At 27.4% G+C, this 17710-nt stretch overlaps 1 protein-coding gene across 3 annotated transcripts; it reads left to right on the top strand.

Moving 5' to 3' along the window:
- Positions 1 to 5636: 5636 nt before the first annotated feature.
- Positions 5637 to 17049, top strand: LOC113560549 (synaptic functional regulator FMR1). 3 transcript variants are annotated; one of them, XM_026966489.1, is made up of 11 exons: positions 5637 to 6160; positions 7578 to 7630; positions 9159 to 9479; positions 9998 to 10385; positions 10439 to 10576; positions 11062 to 11205; positions 11268 to 11392; positions 13095 to 13219; positions 13287 to 13538; positions 15497 to 15580; positions 16335 to 17049. In XM_026966489.1, exons 1-11 carry the CDS (start codon positions 6110 to 6112, stop codon positions 16583 to 16585), a joined length of 1932 nt encoding a protein of 643 aa, XP_026822290.1. In that variant the 5' UTR covers positions 5637 to 6109; the 3' UTR covers positions 16586 to 17049. The 3 variants fall into 3 exon arrangements, with proteins under 3 accessions (XP_026822290.1, XP_026822291.1, XP_026822289.1); XM_026966488.1 differs by having other exon boundaries at positions 5639 to 6160; positions 15497 to 15628; XM_026966490.1 differs by lacking the exon at positions 15497 to 15580.
- Positions 17050 to 17710: the final 661 nt, after the last annotated feature.

Raw genomic sequence — 17710 nt, 5'->3', positions numbered from 1 at the left:
GAACTTTAGATGTTGACATTTTTTAATTATTTTGATTTGGAATTAGGAGGGTTTTAGGGTTTTGAATTTTGATGAACCTCAAATTTAGGAAACTAAGTCAATAGTGGTGTTAAAGTATCTATTGTGGAATATTATTGTAGTACATGTGTATTTGATGATTGAGTCTGAAGAAATGTAAAAGAGATGTAGATGTATAATATCTATTATCTCATAAAGAAACGTTTTATTTTTATACGCTTGACTTGTGGCTTTACCATTGAACATTGAACAATGAGTTCAAACGGCAAACGTGTACAAAACGTAATAAATTTTAAGGGTTTTATTTTTCTAATGAATTATATTTAATGATTTGGGAGTTGTGACAATGGTAAAGTTATTTTTGCATACGTTTCATTTAGCTATTTCTGGTGAATGATGATCAACGAATGTTGTTATAATGTCTTTCATCACTCACAATGTATAAAAGTGTGTTAGTTCTAAAGTTGCCTCAAATCCGGATTCAGCCAAGACAAAACCAGCTTAGAAATATAATGAATATATACAGACATACAGTGTAACGGTATCCGGTGAATTTATCGCGAGCATTGGTAGCTGGTGAATTGATCGCGAATACAATTGGTCACCAGGATAATTGATCACCGAACGAACATTTTTAGTTTTCTAGTTGTAAATGTAATAACAGACAGTTAAACGCTAATTTTAATTTAAAAAAATAATAAATAGATTATGTATAGTAAATAATAGTAATAACAATTTAATCACAGCCGTGTTGATATCACTTTAACACTAAAAGGGTTAATAATAATACAAGTTACAAAATTTATTTTATACTATTTTATATTATATTCATATATTATTATTAATAATACGGTAGTCAGTGAATTGAATAAATATTATTAACTTACAGAGATCGAAGCTAACTAATTACAGCGCGAGTGCTCAATTCCATATTTTGTGTATTGCGTAGTACCTAATATTTTTTATAAAATTAACGGCTTTGGCTGCTTCAATATTTCTACAATCGTCAATCTGGTACATGATTATGTGATATTTTTAAGTATTATTTGATCATTGTTAGAATGAATACTTTTTTACACTTCATTTTTTTATACTAGTCACATTTCCATGTAGACTTTTGTTCAGTTCCAAATTTTTCAAAAATATACATATAATCGTTTTATAAATTAATTAATTTATCTTTGCCTTTTTCACTCTTTATATAAATTCCATTATTATACAATAAAAAACAGTTGACATATATACAATATAGCACCAGCATCGACTAACAAACATAAGTATGTAGCCAAGTAGGTAATGAAAAATTGGTATGACCAACGGAATAGATGACGATAAGTCGATAACGGCCGTATAAGCTTATCGAAGTTATTATTACGCCAGTTCAATGATCTTGTGTGTATATCATTTAATGGTACCTTTCATATAGTATACCTATATATCAGGGGTGGCCAAACCGCGGCTGGTGTCATAGACTTTTGCGACTCACATCTTATTGTAACATTTTTACAAAAAAAATTTTTTAATCTGAATTTATGTATGAATTTTTTTTTTATATTTTGGCTCTTCCATATTTATTAATGTATTTGGTGACTTGCAAGTCTCTTCTCGCTGGCCACCCCTGCTATATATTATTATAGGTATCTGTTGACCGTATTGTAAATTGGAAAATTTATTTAAAAATAAATCAATAAGAATACTTGAATATTCTAAAATAATAAACATAAAACTCGGAAATATACCTATAGGGTAATAAAATAGGTAACTAAAAATTAAAAAAGTTCGTTTGGTGATCAATTATCCTGGCGACCAATTGTATTCTCGATCTATTCACCCACGTTAGGTTACACGATCCCAGTGTAACAGATAGACTTGCAGACTAAAAAAAAAAAAATTATGATACTTAAACGTATGACAAAAATTATTATTATTATATGACGAGTAAATATTTTAAGAAATATACTTATGTCAGTAAATTCTTAAAAATCATATTTTTTAAAAAATTATTACATTCCAAATTAATTTAATCAAAAAATATTGATATTTTAGAAAAATTCTAAAAAAAAAACTACTTGACTTAGATAAATTTTTTACCATCAAAGTTGTTCTTATAATCAGATTCATAAATTGGCTATTTTAAATTTATCCAAAAATATTTTAATCAAATTTAATTTTTTTTATTTTCAGTACTAAAATTAATCATAAAAAAAAATTAATTTATACACGTATAGTTAGGGCTAGGATCTCTTAAATATAAATAAAATAAAAAAATTGAAAATATTAATTAGAACAAAAGTTATTCCAAAAGTCAGTTCTATCTGCAGTTACACTCGGTATATTATAATGGTGTTATGTAAATGCTCATTTTATCAAAAAGTGTTGAGGTTTTAGAAATTATTTTTCAATAATCCACTCATCTAAATATTAAATAAGTACTAATATAGTTATAAAGTTATATCAAATTAATAATATATATAGGTACTCATTTTAAATTCGATTTATAGAGATATATTTAAATTAACAAAAATATATAGTACTTAAGAATAAAATTATTTGGAATTAAAAATGTATGATATCATTAAAAAAACTTAAAAAATTATAATTACTTTAAAAATAAAAAATCATTTAGTAAATAACACGAAGTTTTAAAATTCAAATACTATCACTACCATATAATGCGGAGTAAAACTAAATATAAGCATACGTTAATGTAATTACTTTGATTAATAATAAATAATAAATGTATAAAAGTAGGTAATTGATTTATAACTTGTAATATATTAGTTACTAAAAATTTTATTTCTTAAATATTGAATTAGTAAACCTTACGCATTTACCATTTATATTACTTAAGAATAGTATCATTGATAAAATTACAAATAATTAAGTTTAATGACCTCGTGGCTCGTGAAATATAAAACTAATGATTTTAATAATTGTCATGAAAAAAATATTTCTACTTTAGTAGTATACTAGCATAGCCTTATCTATTGATGAATTCATATTATACCTAACGCCAGAACATAAAAATAATAATCTTATTATTAGGACAACAGTCATTGTTTAAAAATATTAAACGATACCGGGTAATAAAAAGTTAATATTTTTTTATCAAAACGTGTCTTGTTAGGTATAACTGTTGTGCATCGTAAATTTAATAACAATCCTAAATCCTAATCTTATATGTGCATACGTATAGATAGGAAAAGGACTAAAATCATTAAAACGAATACCTTATAATAATAATTTTTTTATAATACAATATATGGATATCCTGTTTGAGCTATTCGAATTTCGAGTAAATAAAATAGGTATAACACTAAATATATTATAGTGGCACCAAAATTAATTTTTTCCTAATAAATATTTTTAAATTATAAATAAATACTTTATATTATAAATTAGGGAGGTTAGATTTCAATCAATACATCGAATTTTTTGTTTTAATTCATTATATAAATATTATCAATGTAATAAATAAAGTTTGATTTTTAAAGAAATGCATATTTCTTTACACCTCATTAGTCATTAAATAATACCTAACTGAATTTGAATTGTCGATGTTTCGTGCAAAGTTTTAGCAGGATTTCATTTTTTTTTGCATATTCATATAAAAATGCATATAAATTATTAAAAATTAAAATTGCATACATTTTGCATATCCATTAAAAAGTCAACATTTAGTTAAAATTGCATTTCATTTGCGATTGCTATTTTATTATTTCCTAGGTTAGGTACCTAAATTAAAACTATCGGGTCTTTGAATAAAACATCTTTTTTATTAATTTTTATCAGCTTATTACATATTATTATATTTACGATCAATATTAGTAGTTGAAAATAGTTGATATAGGTAATATCACTAATATTTGCTATGTATATTACATTATTACGTAGTAACGTACTAACGTACACGGATATTTTCAATGGTGATGGCCGATGCGGAGGAGGGATTATATTAAAAAAATATGTTATATAATATTTTTCTCCTTTTTAAGACTTCTTTTAGTTCTGTTTGTTAATTATTTTTTCGATTTTAGAAATTATAATCAATAAAAAAGTATCAGAAATTTAAACATCAAATGATAGTTTCCTAAATCCAATTAAAAATAGCTTGATAATTATTTAAAAGTACATAATATATATTGTATATAGATATAATACAGATCTAAAAGTATCCATCGGTCATAGGTCTTTCATTTATTAAATTAAATACAATAAACATTTTTAAAGAATATTTTATTCAGATATTTTTGGTATGAGATACTTGGTATTTGACTGAAAATATTATTTTGATGATATAAATACATGGACACATGGTATCTTCAAACGATACGCGCATGTATCGTTATATGTAAATATATGTTAAGATAGGGATTAGACAGTATTTATTTAAATTGCGCAACTTATTGTAATTTTGTATTGGATATCTATAAACTCATTGGTAGATTGGACAAAAAATGATAATTCAAGATGTTCAGAATAACTCAGATATTTGGAATACTTACTAGTCTATCATAATTTTTAAATAGTGTATCCTAGTATTCGAGTTATATTACCGAGTAACAAAATTATAATCTAAGGTTTTAAGCGACTCCGGGCCATGCAAATATTGTTACTTGTTAGGTGTAAGGTGTTTAATTAATAAATTATAATATATTATATTATGAATTTATGATCAGATTGAATTTTGCACCTACACCGCGGTGCAGCAAAAGTGCATTATTTTATTTGTTTTATAATAACAATCATTATTATTTTGATTAGCCGGTGACGGGGGTTGTTGCAGTAGCTGATAAAAATATAGTAAAAACAATGCTGCCGGAAAAGGGAATTTCACGTGCTTCTACCATAGGACACACTGCACACAGCTCGGCCCGCTGCCATTGGTCCGTTAGCGTATGCACCGCATAATAAATCGCCGTGACGCACGGTTTGACGAGTAAAAACAATTTTTATTCCCTCGTGGTTTTTTGTTTTCCCCTCACCCCCCCCGAGCATACTGCATTAGTGCATTACACCAACGATTGCACCCAGCACGCAAATACGATAACTCGATAAACACTAACACACAGCCATGACAACTTGGAAGTTGACTACATCGTTTAATATTTGATATTTTTCACCTTAACAGATTATTATACGCAACACAAACCACGCACGTTATGACAGCTTATAGCAATAAACTCGAGTACATAGTATAAAAATACATAATTCTACATTGGCCCTGGCCCTGCGTGTTTTCCCCACAGGGCAATGGGCACGGAAACGAACTGACAGCAGCCGCGGAGAACACGACTGCCGATTGGTTTCCTTTTTGTCATTACTTCGTGAGTGTCGGTGTAATGTAAATAGATCGACTAGACTGGTCATCGGTCGCTGAAAACGATTGGCGGCCGAAGGGCGAAGAACAGCAACGCACAATCGCAACACGTTACACGACAACGTAGACCACCGCCGGACCACTCGACGAACAGTCAGCAGTGTCAGCACTCGGCAGAAGAGTAGCAAATCTCCTTTATTTTTTTTCCCCCCATTCTCCGTCACTGACACCGCGCCGCCGTTGCGCGCGCGTCCCCGATAACACTCGTCGCGAACGCACGCACGCACGGACGCACGCGCCACTCACTCGCCGACAGAACGAAGAGCAGTGGATAATAATATTGTACAGTGTGAAAAACGCCGAAAATCCCCGCGTATCGTTATTATACACACGCACGCACGGAACGTATACGCGTTTTCGGTTAATTATATTATTAATTTTATACCTCTATTTGTATCGATAAATTGTTATTTTTTTTTTTTATTATTTTAATAATATTATTATTATTACTACTGTATACCGCGACGCCGCCGAAGCCGTATCGCACGCACGCACGGGCGCCGCCTTACCGCACGTACGTTTCGTAGTCGTGGTCACGTCGTTTGTCGTCACTCGCCGTATACGCGCACCGTCGAAACCGCCACCAACGGCACGCCGAGAACGCCTCATCGCCGCTCCGACACCGCCGCCGCCATAAACCGCGCACCACCCAGACACGCGACGACGAGTCATCAACACCGTCACACACCCGCACACACACCGTGCACAGCAATGGACGATCTTAAGGTCGAGGTGCTCTTCGAGAACGGCGCCTATTACGAAGTGAGTTAGCGTCGAGTTTGCGAAGGGACGGCTGTCGCCGTAGAGTCTGCCGTCGTCGCACCCGTGTGCGTTTTTAATAGGTTATGGTCGCCGACGCCACCGGTTTTCCCCGTTGAGTCGGCGGCGTGCAACTGACTCTTCGGTTGAAACACGCCCGTAACCTCCTCCAACCCTTTTCGTGGTCGAGTCTTTTTGTCCACTTTTCGAAAGTTCCATGTTTGAGGTTATTTCAGAATTATTATTATTTTTTATAAATTTTTCATCGCCCCTCACCCCCTCCCCCTTCTGATCGCGGCTCTCATCGCATGATACTACTTACCCCTCTAATTTCATTTGGTTGTTCACCGATTTCTTGTGCGTTGTCATCTTGCCAAAGCATATAATAACTGGTTGATTCCATTTCATTATACTACAAACTACAATGCACTGTTCTCAATGCTTTGTTGTGGTACCAACAATTTTGTCTCTTTAGCTAACTCTGAGATACCTCTATTTGAAGTTTGCTTAACTACCTATAAATCATATAAAAATAATGTTTAATGCATAATTGTTAGATATTCAAATAACTCGGTTCCATCATATGTTTAATCTACTTGAAGAATATCTACAAGCTATAATATAGCTTTGATCGAAATCATTTTTCAAATTTGGCTAGTTACATAGTCTTCAAATTTAATATCGCAACATAAATATAATTCATTATGGTTAATAGTGGCATACTCAATTTTTTTTGATGTACCTATCTATCAGAACTTTGTTTACAACTAATTTATGCAAATACCTTGATTAAGTTATCCATATTATTCATTAAAGCTTAATAAGACTACCTAACCTCTTGAAAGATTAAAAAATAATTTTTTTATTGTCCCTAAATATAGGAAATTTAGGATAAAAATCAATGTAAGTACCTACTTGTAATATATGTTACCACATAATATACTTGCTGATTGCTGATCAAAATTTCATGTTACAAGTATGGTAAGAATTTCTTAAGAATAGTTTTTGCCAAACATCTTTGCTACACACATTTCACAGTGATCTATACTGATATATTATATTTACCCTTTATTATTAAAATAGTTTAATATTCGTAGATTCCTACAGTTTATTAGCATGTAAATAGAAATATGGTAATCTATGTACTTAAAATTGTTGTTCTATGTCATGTATTATAGTACCTTATATGTACCTTATAATATGATATCTTGTCCTTTTTAGTTCTGAACTTTTTTTTTATTCCTTATATAGAATTTATTTGATATTGATATAGGTAGTTAATATTTACATTGATTAATTTCATAAATAAGTATTAAACATTAAAAAGTTAATTTTGTATAATCCTGCAGTATATTATGTCAGTTATAAGATTATTCTTAATTATTGAGATTGTTAACACATGTATATTTATATATTTTAGGGCTTTGTCACTGGTGTAATGGAAAATGAAGTTCTTGTTTCTTTTCCCAATGAGTAAGTATTGTTTTCTATTTATAATACCTAATACTACTTTAAACATTTTAATCAAAATTATGATTTGGTTTATTTCTGTTTACTATTTATTTAAACACCTATTTATTTATTTTACCGTGAATAATTTGAAAAGTAAAATATGAGTATTAAAAAAAACATGTATTGTTCAAATTCAGGTTTTATAATAAATTGTTCAATTAAATGTACTAAAATTATTCTATTAGACTATTGCTATGATAAAATACCTATTTTGTCCTGGTGAATAATATGGTTGATTTTTTTTAAAATTGTTATTATCTAAAATTTATGAAATCAGTGTTTTCTTACAATTTAATATTAACTCTAGAAAAATATATTCATATAACTACATATTATTTTTCTTCTGATAATCTAATAAAATAGCTAGTATTGTTAAGAAATATCTCTAATTCTAGTTTGTAGTAGATTTTAACTTTTGAGCAAATTTAATAACAATAAAACATTAATTTACCTTAAGTTTTTAATTTTAAATACATGTTATGTTCTATTATTTATGATTTGCATAAATAATTTATTATACAATTAAATAAAATTAAAAAAGACTAATCATGTGTAAAGGAATTATTGATTCATCAAACCTTGAGTAATTGTTTATGAAACTGTATAAATCTCATTAATTTTATTTGAATTTTCATTAATTTTTTTTTTTTTTAATCTAACAAAACATACAATATTCAATTTACAAACTCAATTAACCTCTCTCCTTTAAGCTTGACATTTTATAGGAAATGTTCAATAGCTCAGCTATCACTATATTATTAATTTTATAAACACAAATATAATTTTAGTACAGTCTAGTATCTAGTTAATAACCAATTAATAAATTAAAATGTGAATAAATAGTTTAAAAGTATCTCTTATTTCAAAGATTTATCTAAGTTAATCTAAACTTTTGAATACTGTATTAAAATATGATAACTTAATAAAAATGTAGTTAATTGGAAGTTATTTTTAAATTGGAGATTTTTATTCTATGTATCGTGAATAAACAAAACAAGTATATACTAGACAGCAAGATGTTTTTCAAAAAAATTGGTGTGCTGTCACATTTAAGGGATATCAGTAGTTAAGGTTTAATAATTATACTAAATTTATACTTAATTTTTATATTCTATTCATACCTAAATTTAATATTTTATGTTAACTGAAAAATGTACTAGGCATGCAGTTGTTATTAGTACTGAGTAATTTTGTTCTAAAATCATTTTCAATTTAACAATTTTTTTGATCGCTTCTTAATTGTTGAATTAAATTATTGGTTATCAGTTATAAACAAATAATAAATATTGAATTTTTTTTTTAAATTACATGTAATTCAGGTAAAGAATATATTCTGTAATTAACATTAAGACTAATACAATGGATTATACTTAAGTTAATATTTTATACCTTCCCTATAGATATTTCCATGATTAGGTAGTGAAAAAATAAACTAATGTTATACTAAAAGTAATAAATTAAAAAATAATTTATTTTTAATAATTTTTAGTTGGTATCCTGAAACTAAATTCAACTGTGACAATGTTCGTCTCCCCTTGTCAGATGAACAATGTAGTACAGAATTTAGTGATAATCAAGAAATAGAAGTAAAATCAGTCAGGGAACCTCATCCTTGTTATGGATGGGTAAAAGCCGTGATAAAAATTATCAGTGGTAACCCACCATCTCAGTTTGTTGTCCAATATTTCAACTCAACAGTTACAGAAATAGTCTCTCCTGATCGAGTTAGATGCAGTAACATAAATTCTCACATCAATGGAGATACATTTTATAAGTTCGATATTGATGTACCAGAAGATGTTAGAGAGTCGTATGTATCATCAGTTTTATTAACACGTTCGCTGCGTATCATATTTTAGGAGCATCTACCGTGGTGCGTACGCAATCTTCAAAATAAATTTTACGCCATTTGGCGTTGTTAGCACTATTGAATGAATGCACACAATCAATATCAATGGATACTAAGTACAATATGTCTACATTTAACATACAAAAATAATAATTGTGCTATGACGATTACAGATCGTCATCGGCTGGTTGTGCATAATAATAATATAATAACATGATAAAAGTAGGTAATAGGGAAGTACGTAAATAGAAAAAAAAATAGTTATTTTAAAATACGGTTTTCAAAATTATGTTTAATAATTTTTGTAGATAATGCTGCTGACCATAAATTAGTGCACAGGTTCTAACGCTGACCGAAATATAAGCCCATAATAATCGGTATATCAAATGACGCCAATTGGCGTTGTACGCAGCGAACGTGTTAACTAGCATTTAACAACGCTACAAAAATATTTTTAATAATAATCATATATCTTTTAGTGCTAAGATTGATGGTATCCACAAAGATCTGCAGAAAGCAATTGGTGCATCTCTAGTGTTATATAATCCTGATCAATCAGTATTGAGTGTTATATCTCGATCGCCGTTGACCAGTAAAAGGGCATTGATGTTAGCTGACATGCATTTCAGAAACCTGAATCAAAAGGTTATGTTGCTTAAGAAGACTGAAGAGTTAGCAAGGCAACTAGAAAGTTCCAAGCTACAGATTACATCATCATCATATACTGATGAATTTAATGTTCGTGATGATCTTATGGGTTTAGCTATTGGTGCTCATGGCACTAACATCCAACAAGCTCGCAGGGTTGATGGTATTACAAATATTGAATTAGATGAACATACTGGTGTTTTCAAAATTTATGGAGAAGTAAGTTAGTTGTATTGTATTTTAGTAAAAATATCTAATAATATTGCTTTCAGAATAAAGATGCAGTAATGAAAGCTCGAGGAATTTTAGAGTATAGGGAAGAGTTTCTTCAAGTTCCAAGAGATTTTATAGGGAAAGTAATTGGTAAAAATGGTCGAAACATCCAAGATATTGTCGACAAGAGTGGAGTGGTAAGTTATTATTTTTAGTATTGCTAATTTATAAGGCCTTAAAATTATTGAATTTAATTTTTTCATGAACACAATGCTCTCGTATAAAAAAAAAATTAGATTTTAAGACTGTGGTAACATTATGCATTTTAGAAAATTGTAGCAAAATATTACTTATTTCTGGAAAATACTGTAATTTTATTTTTAGTATTCATTATTTCCCTTATCATTGATATTGGTTTGGTGTAATAAAAAATAACTAATATTATTCAGTAAATTATATTATAGTGTATCATACATATGTATGATGATTTATGGTTTTATTGTCGGTTGGTATATCACTACTACTAAGTATAATATTATTTATTGTAACCAGTTTTTGTAATATGATATTTAAACAAAATATATATATGTCATTTTTGAATAGTATTAGTTTATTTTTAGAGATTTAGTTATTTTTATTAGTATCAGTTATATAAATATATATATATTTTTTGTTATTGTAGATCAGAGTAAAAATTGAAGGTGATAATGAGCCACAACCTACCATTCCTCGCGAAGAGGGTCAAGTTCCTTTTGTGTTTGTTGGCACAGTAGAAAGCATATCTAATGCTAAAGTTCTACTAGAATATCATTTAGAACACCTTAAAGTACTAATTTAATCTCTTAATATATGAATATTTTTTAATTAAATTGAAATGTTTATATTTAGGAACTTGAACAAATTAGGCAAGAAAAAATGGGAATGGAACAAGAGTTACGTAGTATTCACAGTACTGGACCAGCTTATCCACATACCATGATTCCCAATTATACGATGCAAAGGCGAAATGACCGGTAAATTGTTCAAGTATTTATATTGTTGCAGAAAATGTTATTTTTTTAAAGTTTATTTAAGCACAGAAACCACCCTAATTATAATTTACTATTTCTTTGTATTTAATAAACTATTCAGTGTGAATTTTGGAATAAGTAAGAACAAAAATGCTTCATTCCATGGTCTAACATCCATGTACATTCTCTGTTTAATTGTATAAGAATTGGTATATACTGTTACACGTAAATTACATCAGTGCAATAGGTGCTGCTTTTGTACTTAGCTGTACTTATCAAAAATTAGGAGAGATTCCACTCTTCACTTTTTAATCTGTTATCCAATTGTATTAGCTTTAAATACATCCTAACTCTTGTGGGTTCTATATATTGCAGAAATTATAATGTTACATTTTCTTTATACACATATTTGTTAATTTGTAATTAAATTAATGTTACCAAAAGATTTTTTTTTTTAATAGCTTGAGAAGATGCCAGTGTAGTATTTGTTATCTCTCTCTAACCCACGCGCAACATAGCAAATTTTACGTTCATATAATTGACTATAACCATATTTATTTATCAAGTTAAGATTGAAATGACCTATTATAAAATTTAAAGTAAAGAACATTATCTAGGGCACCTCTTAAGTGTTTTATTATATTTTTATTTTAAAGTGAGTTATGAGTATTTTAAAATTGTAAATTGTTTATACATCTTAAAAAATTCATAACTCGCTTTAAAATAAAAGTATAATTAAACGCTTATGAGATGCCCTAAATAATATTCTTAACTTTAAATTCTATAATAAGTCATTTCACTCTAATTTGAGAAATTAATATGGTTATAGTCATTTTTGTGAACATAAAATTTGCTATGTTGCGCGTGTGGGTTAGAGACAGATAACAAATACTACACTGGCATTCTTTTAAAATATTCATAAACTAATATAAAAACTGGTCATTATTAAAATGTATTTTGCACACAATATAAATATAATTGATATAAAATATCGGGGCTAACATTTTTTTTTACATACATTTATGAACTCTTTCAAATTAACATTAATTAAATATAATATGTTCTAGCAAGTATACCTTATATACAATTTAAACATTCATTAAAAATAAGAATTGTATTTTCAAATATTAAGTTTTCCATAATTAGAATTCGGCAAATTTTTTAAAAGGAAAGCCAATTGACAAAACATTTCAGTGTATACTTTTTATGTAAGTTGTAATATTAGGTAGAATTAAAAGTATATATAATTTTAAAATAAGTTATTAGTTATAATATCTATCATGTATGTTTCAGTTTTCAGCTTAGGTTTGTAATTATGAGTTAGGTAATAAATATTATTAAATCACTTGTCTTTTAGAAATATAATGTGTTGTCACAATTTTTGTTCCCGTAAAACTACTTTCCCTTTGATTTACATCTGACCAAATAAATACAAAATATTGCAATTTAGATATTTGATTGAAAAGCTGATGGTTTACCTACATTATTTCTTCATAACAAATCTCTTAATATCAGACTTAATAAATAAATTAGTAAATAGAACAACCTTTTTTTCTGTATTCGTAATTTGTATGAATTTAATAAACATCAAATAATAAATACAAAAAATGTTGAGAAATTGTCACAAAACTGAAATTTGTTGTGTTAAGTTTGTAACTAAGAGCATTGAATATTTTTTATTATAATTATTCTTTATTTGTTATAGTAACTTTAACGCTGACAGCGAAAACATGAATAATGGCTTGGGTAACTCTATGGGAAGAGGAAGTAATAGGCCCAGAGGTACCTCAGGTCGTGGTCGAGGTTCAAGGCATGATTTTTATACCAATAGTATGTATTTGTTTTTGTAGACTAAAAAAAATACAATTTTTATTTATGAACATGAATTTTTTTTTAGGTGGTAGTAGAAATCAACATCCAGATGGAGTTGATGATAGACTTCCACCACCTCCTCAACGTTCTAATCAATACCAGTACAACCGATCAGTTGGTCAAGGAAACAACTTGTCCAGAGAACGTCGTGGTGGTAGTAGTAATTCAGCTCCCAGAGGTTCCAGAGGTGGTGGAAACAGGCGAATGGACGATAGAAGAAGAACAGCTGATGATGAGCATACAATTCTTGATAATGCTCAAGACAGTGGTGATAGAGGTAAAAATTAAGTTGTTAATCAATTGTTGTGCTTTTGTTTGTTTGTTTGTTTTATTTTTTTTTGTTTTTGAATGTTTTTAAAGTGTTGCTTGATCAATTCAAAAAATAATAATGATAATGAGTATAGTATATTATTAGAATAAGGCTTTGAGGAAAGGTAGATTTAGATTGCTTTTTTATTATTTTGCACTTTTTGGCAATATATTATTAATACACATACCTACATACATAAACTAGGTATAAATCCAGTGCAACACAATTCATTTTTTAATTAATTTGTTGAATACATTTTAAAATAACCATATTATGCAATTGAAAATATTTAGGATAAAAGCTTTGAAACGGTTTAAATTATTGTAAACCTAAAAATAGATGTATTATAATTAAAAAAATATGTTTAAACTACGATTTTAAAGATTAAACCTAAATTTCGAGTTCTCAATCGATCTGAAATTTATAATTTAACAACACTGAATTTGAATTAGAATTTTACCACAAATAATGATCTGAGGCAATTCTATTATAAATATAATACCATATAATATATCATATTTAGTTAACATTGCAAATTTTTTATTATGGCTAATCAAAAAAATATTGTTATTTTTATTGATTTCATATTAAAAGTATTTTAAGAATTTAAAGTTATAATCAAACAGTTGAATCGATCTGCATGCCAAGTAAATAAATAAAACAAAATAATTATTTAAACCAGTGGTTTCCACCCATGGACTGTGGTCAGCGTAGAATTGGGCTGTATACCATATAATATTAACATTACTAATGTATATATTTAAAATAATATTATAATGTATTTTTATTATATACTTCCTAATAATATAAATATTATTAACATATGTATATTGGTGTGCTATTATTCTATTAGTCATTAGTGGGCCTTAAATATTTTTTTACAAAATTGGAAACTGCTTATTTTAACTTTTTTTCTCTCGTTTAATAATTTGTATACAATAAATTATCTCAAGAGGATGGGATGCTACACCTGCATTTGTTGTCTCTATCTTTTTAATGTTAAATATATTAAAAACTATTTTGTACAGAAAAGAATTTCTAAGAATTAAGGTTATAGTTATAACTAAGAAACAACATTTTCACCACATAAAAAGGAGAATTTTGACAGTGAAATTTGTTTTTATTTTTTCAATATGGATATTATATTCAAGTTCAAAAATAATAAATTTTGTAACAATAAGTATTTTTGTTGTATAAGTGTTATCAAAAAAAATAAAACAGTATTTCACACATATTGTTGTCAACTATATTGTATAATATCAATTTGGAGTCTTCTATCACTTCAGCCCAAGTGGTACTAACTTCCGAGGAAAACAGTTTTTGCTGTGTTTTACATGTATAAGATGGAGACTACACATGTAGGTGTAGCGTCTTAATGTTATTTAAATTATCATCTTCATAATGTTTTAACATTTTTTTTTCTTATGACATGTATGTTATATGTTAAAGTAGTTAGCAGTAAAATCTGACACCTCTTTCATATATGTTATAAAGTATAAATACCTTAAAGATTTTATTTTATTTTAATAATATATTTTAAAGAATATCTAAAAGTAGTCATTATTGATTGGTTTCATGGTGCTATTTTTGCTTAACATTTTATGTACTGTTCATTTAATACCATAGTTCTGTAATCCATTAACTGTAAAACTGTCCATAATGTAGTTAGCACTTTTTTATAAATAGGTTACTAATGTGATTAGTTTTTAAGAAGTTGGGTCATTTTTGTGATAATGTAAATTCTAAGATTAACACTGGTATTATAATTTAACTTATATAAGTATAATACTGAGTATGGGGTAGGGTCCTAAATAAAAATAAATAATATTTCTTTTTCTAAAATGGGTTTTGAATTAATATTTTTGTTTATTATTATTATTTTTCTTATCTTTCTTTTTCTATTATTTTATTTTATTTTGCGCTAGAGTCTGTATCTAGTGTGGACGCGCAAGTACCGAAGTCCAAAAGCAGTCAAAAACGAAGAAATCGCGCCATAGCTGCTGCTCAAGGTGAACCATCAATCAATTCTAATCCCATTGGTAGTAATAGTGATAACTGTAAGTAATGCATTACTAAAAAAAAGCTTGTAAATAATAAAAGCACGGATAGAAGTTTGTGTTGCAAGGATAAAATAAAAGTTTTTTTGGGAAGACCCAATGTCTCAATGTCTATGATTCACAGGAGTACCATGTTAAATTTGTTATTATTAGATAGATATGAGCTACATATTAATATTTGTATAGTATTTATATGTTTATTTATTATCCAATATAATATGATAATTGCGTTGTTAGAGAAGTACTTATATTAGTTGCATGGTTTTCATTTGTTTATTAACATTAAACATAAATTGTATTTAATATTTTTACAATATTATTTAGATAACCAAACTTATGAACAAAAGCACATGTAATCATAATATAGTAAAATTAAACATTAATTTGCTTGCTCATAGATACTTTTGTATATTATCTATTTTCTTAGGAATTTAATTACACTAACATTTATATTTATACACATCGCTAAATTAACTACTGCAGTTATTTTAAACTATACTTTGTATAGAATAAGAGTACAGTTCTATTGTGCACATGATCATAAACAATATTATGTCCTTGATCTGAACCTACGCGATATAAATTCTTCAAATAGGTTGATAATAAAACTTAAAGATTTTCCTCTAGTGTACTCTTATTCTAAATTGAGTATAGGTATAGTAGATTATAAACATACATCTGAGCTAATGATGTTTTGATTATTTAGGGGTGTATGACTTCACTAATGACATTAAAAGTGAAACAATCACCACGTCTCAGACTACCAACAATGGAACTACTAATAATGGTAATGCTAACAACGGGAACTCCAAACCAGCTAAAACTCAAAAGTCCAAAGGTCAACAGAACAAGTCTCCTGCAAAGAACAAGTCTAACAACACCACAACATCAGCTGCTAATGGACAGCAAGTCATAGTAAATGGCACGTCTTCTGCCCCTGATGCTGATTCTGCCTAAAGTTTAAAACCTACTATTATAACATCCAAAAGAAACATAAAATTAATTTTCTGTTTCTAAAAAAAAAAAAACATTTTTTGTGGTGTAAAGATTTCAAACCACAAATATTTAAAAAAAAAAAAAAATAATTAACAACAAAAGATAGCATCTTAAAAATGTGTGGGAATTAATGTAATTGTATTAGAATTCTTTTCTGCACTTATAGATATTTATATTTTTTATTTTCTCAATGTATAAATAGTCATGTTAAATACAAAAAAAAAGATATATTTGAAATCTGCTTTCTTAATGCATGACACAATATATACATATTTATATACAAATATATAAATATAACAACAAATTAGGTTTTTTTCCCTAGAAGACCTTGATATTGAGATTTATTAAGTGTTAGCAAAAATTTAAATATCTATTTATCATGTTTATTGGCGAGTAAACGGGCTTAACAGATTATTTCTAACAAATTAAAATTAAAAAAAAAAAAATCATTATTTATTTATATATAATTTTTTTATATTAACAGTGTGTTCTATATGATTTTGTTTGAAATTTTAATTTCGAATAAAAATTTTCACAAAACAATTTTTAAAAAATATATTCATTACTATATCCTTGATATTCGTAGACATTTTATAAAAAAAAAATTCTTAAATAATAATTTAAAAAATATAATATTATTTTGAGAAATAAATCAATATAAACTTTTATTGATAAATATTATATAATATCATAATACAACAATATTAATAATTATCATAATGAATTTATTTATACTTAAAACAAAAATATAGTAAATTAGATTTGTTACGTGCTGTAATTGACAGTCATAATGTCAAAATCCTGTATGTAAAACAAAAGAAAAAGAAAAAAGGAAAAATAAAACATTAAATGTAAACAATAAAAACATCCAATAAAATGATCTTTAAATAAATAGTTTTTTTCACTTGTATTATGCAAATATGCATTTATTTTTTGCGTACACTATTAAACAAATCCAACATATTTGGTTTTGTTTATTATTATAGGTACTTATTTATTTATTATTTTTTAAAAACTAATATTAGTAGTTCTATAATGATTTAATTAATAATTATGTTAATAGCATTTTTTTTAATGCATGAACTA

Source organism: Rhopalosiphum maidis, chromosome 1 (genome assembly GCF_003676215.2).
Source record: "Rhopalosiphum maidis isolate BTI-1 chromosome 1, ASM367621v3, whole genome shotgun sequence".
Taxonomy (NCBI): domain Eukaryota; kingdom Metazoa; phylum Arthropoda; class Insecta; order Hemiptera; family Aphididae; genus Rhopalosiphum; species Rhopalosiphum maidis.
The sequence above is the reverse complement of the archived record's forward strand: the minus strand, read 5'-3'. Positions and strand labels throughout refer to the sequence as shown.

Excerpts from the sequence above, each read along its gene's own strand:
- LOC113560549 (XM_026966488.1), top strand. The coding sequence starts at position 6,110 with ATGGACGATCTTAAGGTCGAGGTGCTCTTCGAGAACGGCGCCTATTAC. Across the intron at positions 13,539-15,496 it reads TCAAGACAGTGGTGATAGAG|AGTCTGTATCTAGTGTGGAC; the intron begins GTAAAAATTAAG and ends ATTTTGCGCTAG. Across the intron at positions 15,629-16,334 it reads TGGTAGTAATAGTGATAACT|GGGTGTATGACTTCACTAAT; the intron begins GTAAGTAATGCA and ends TTGATTATTTAG.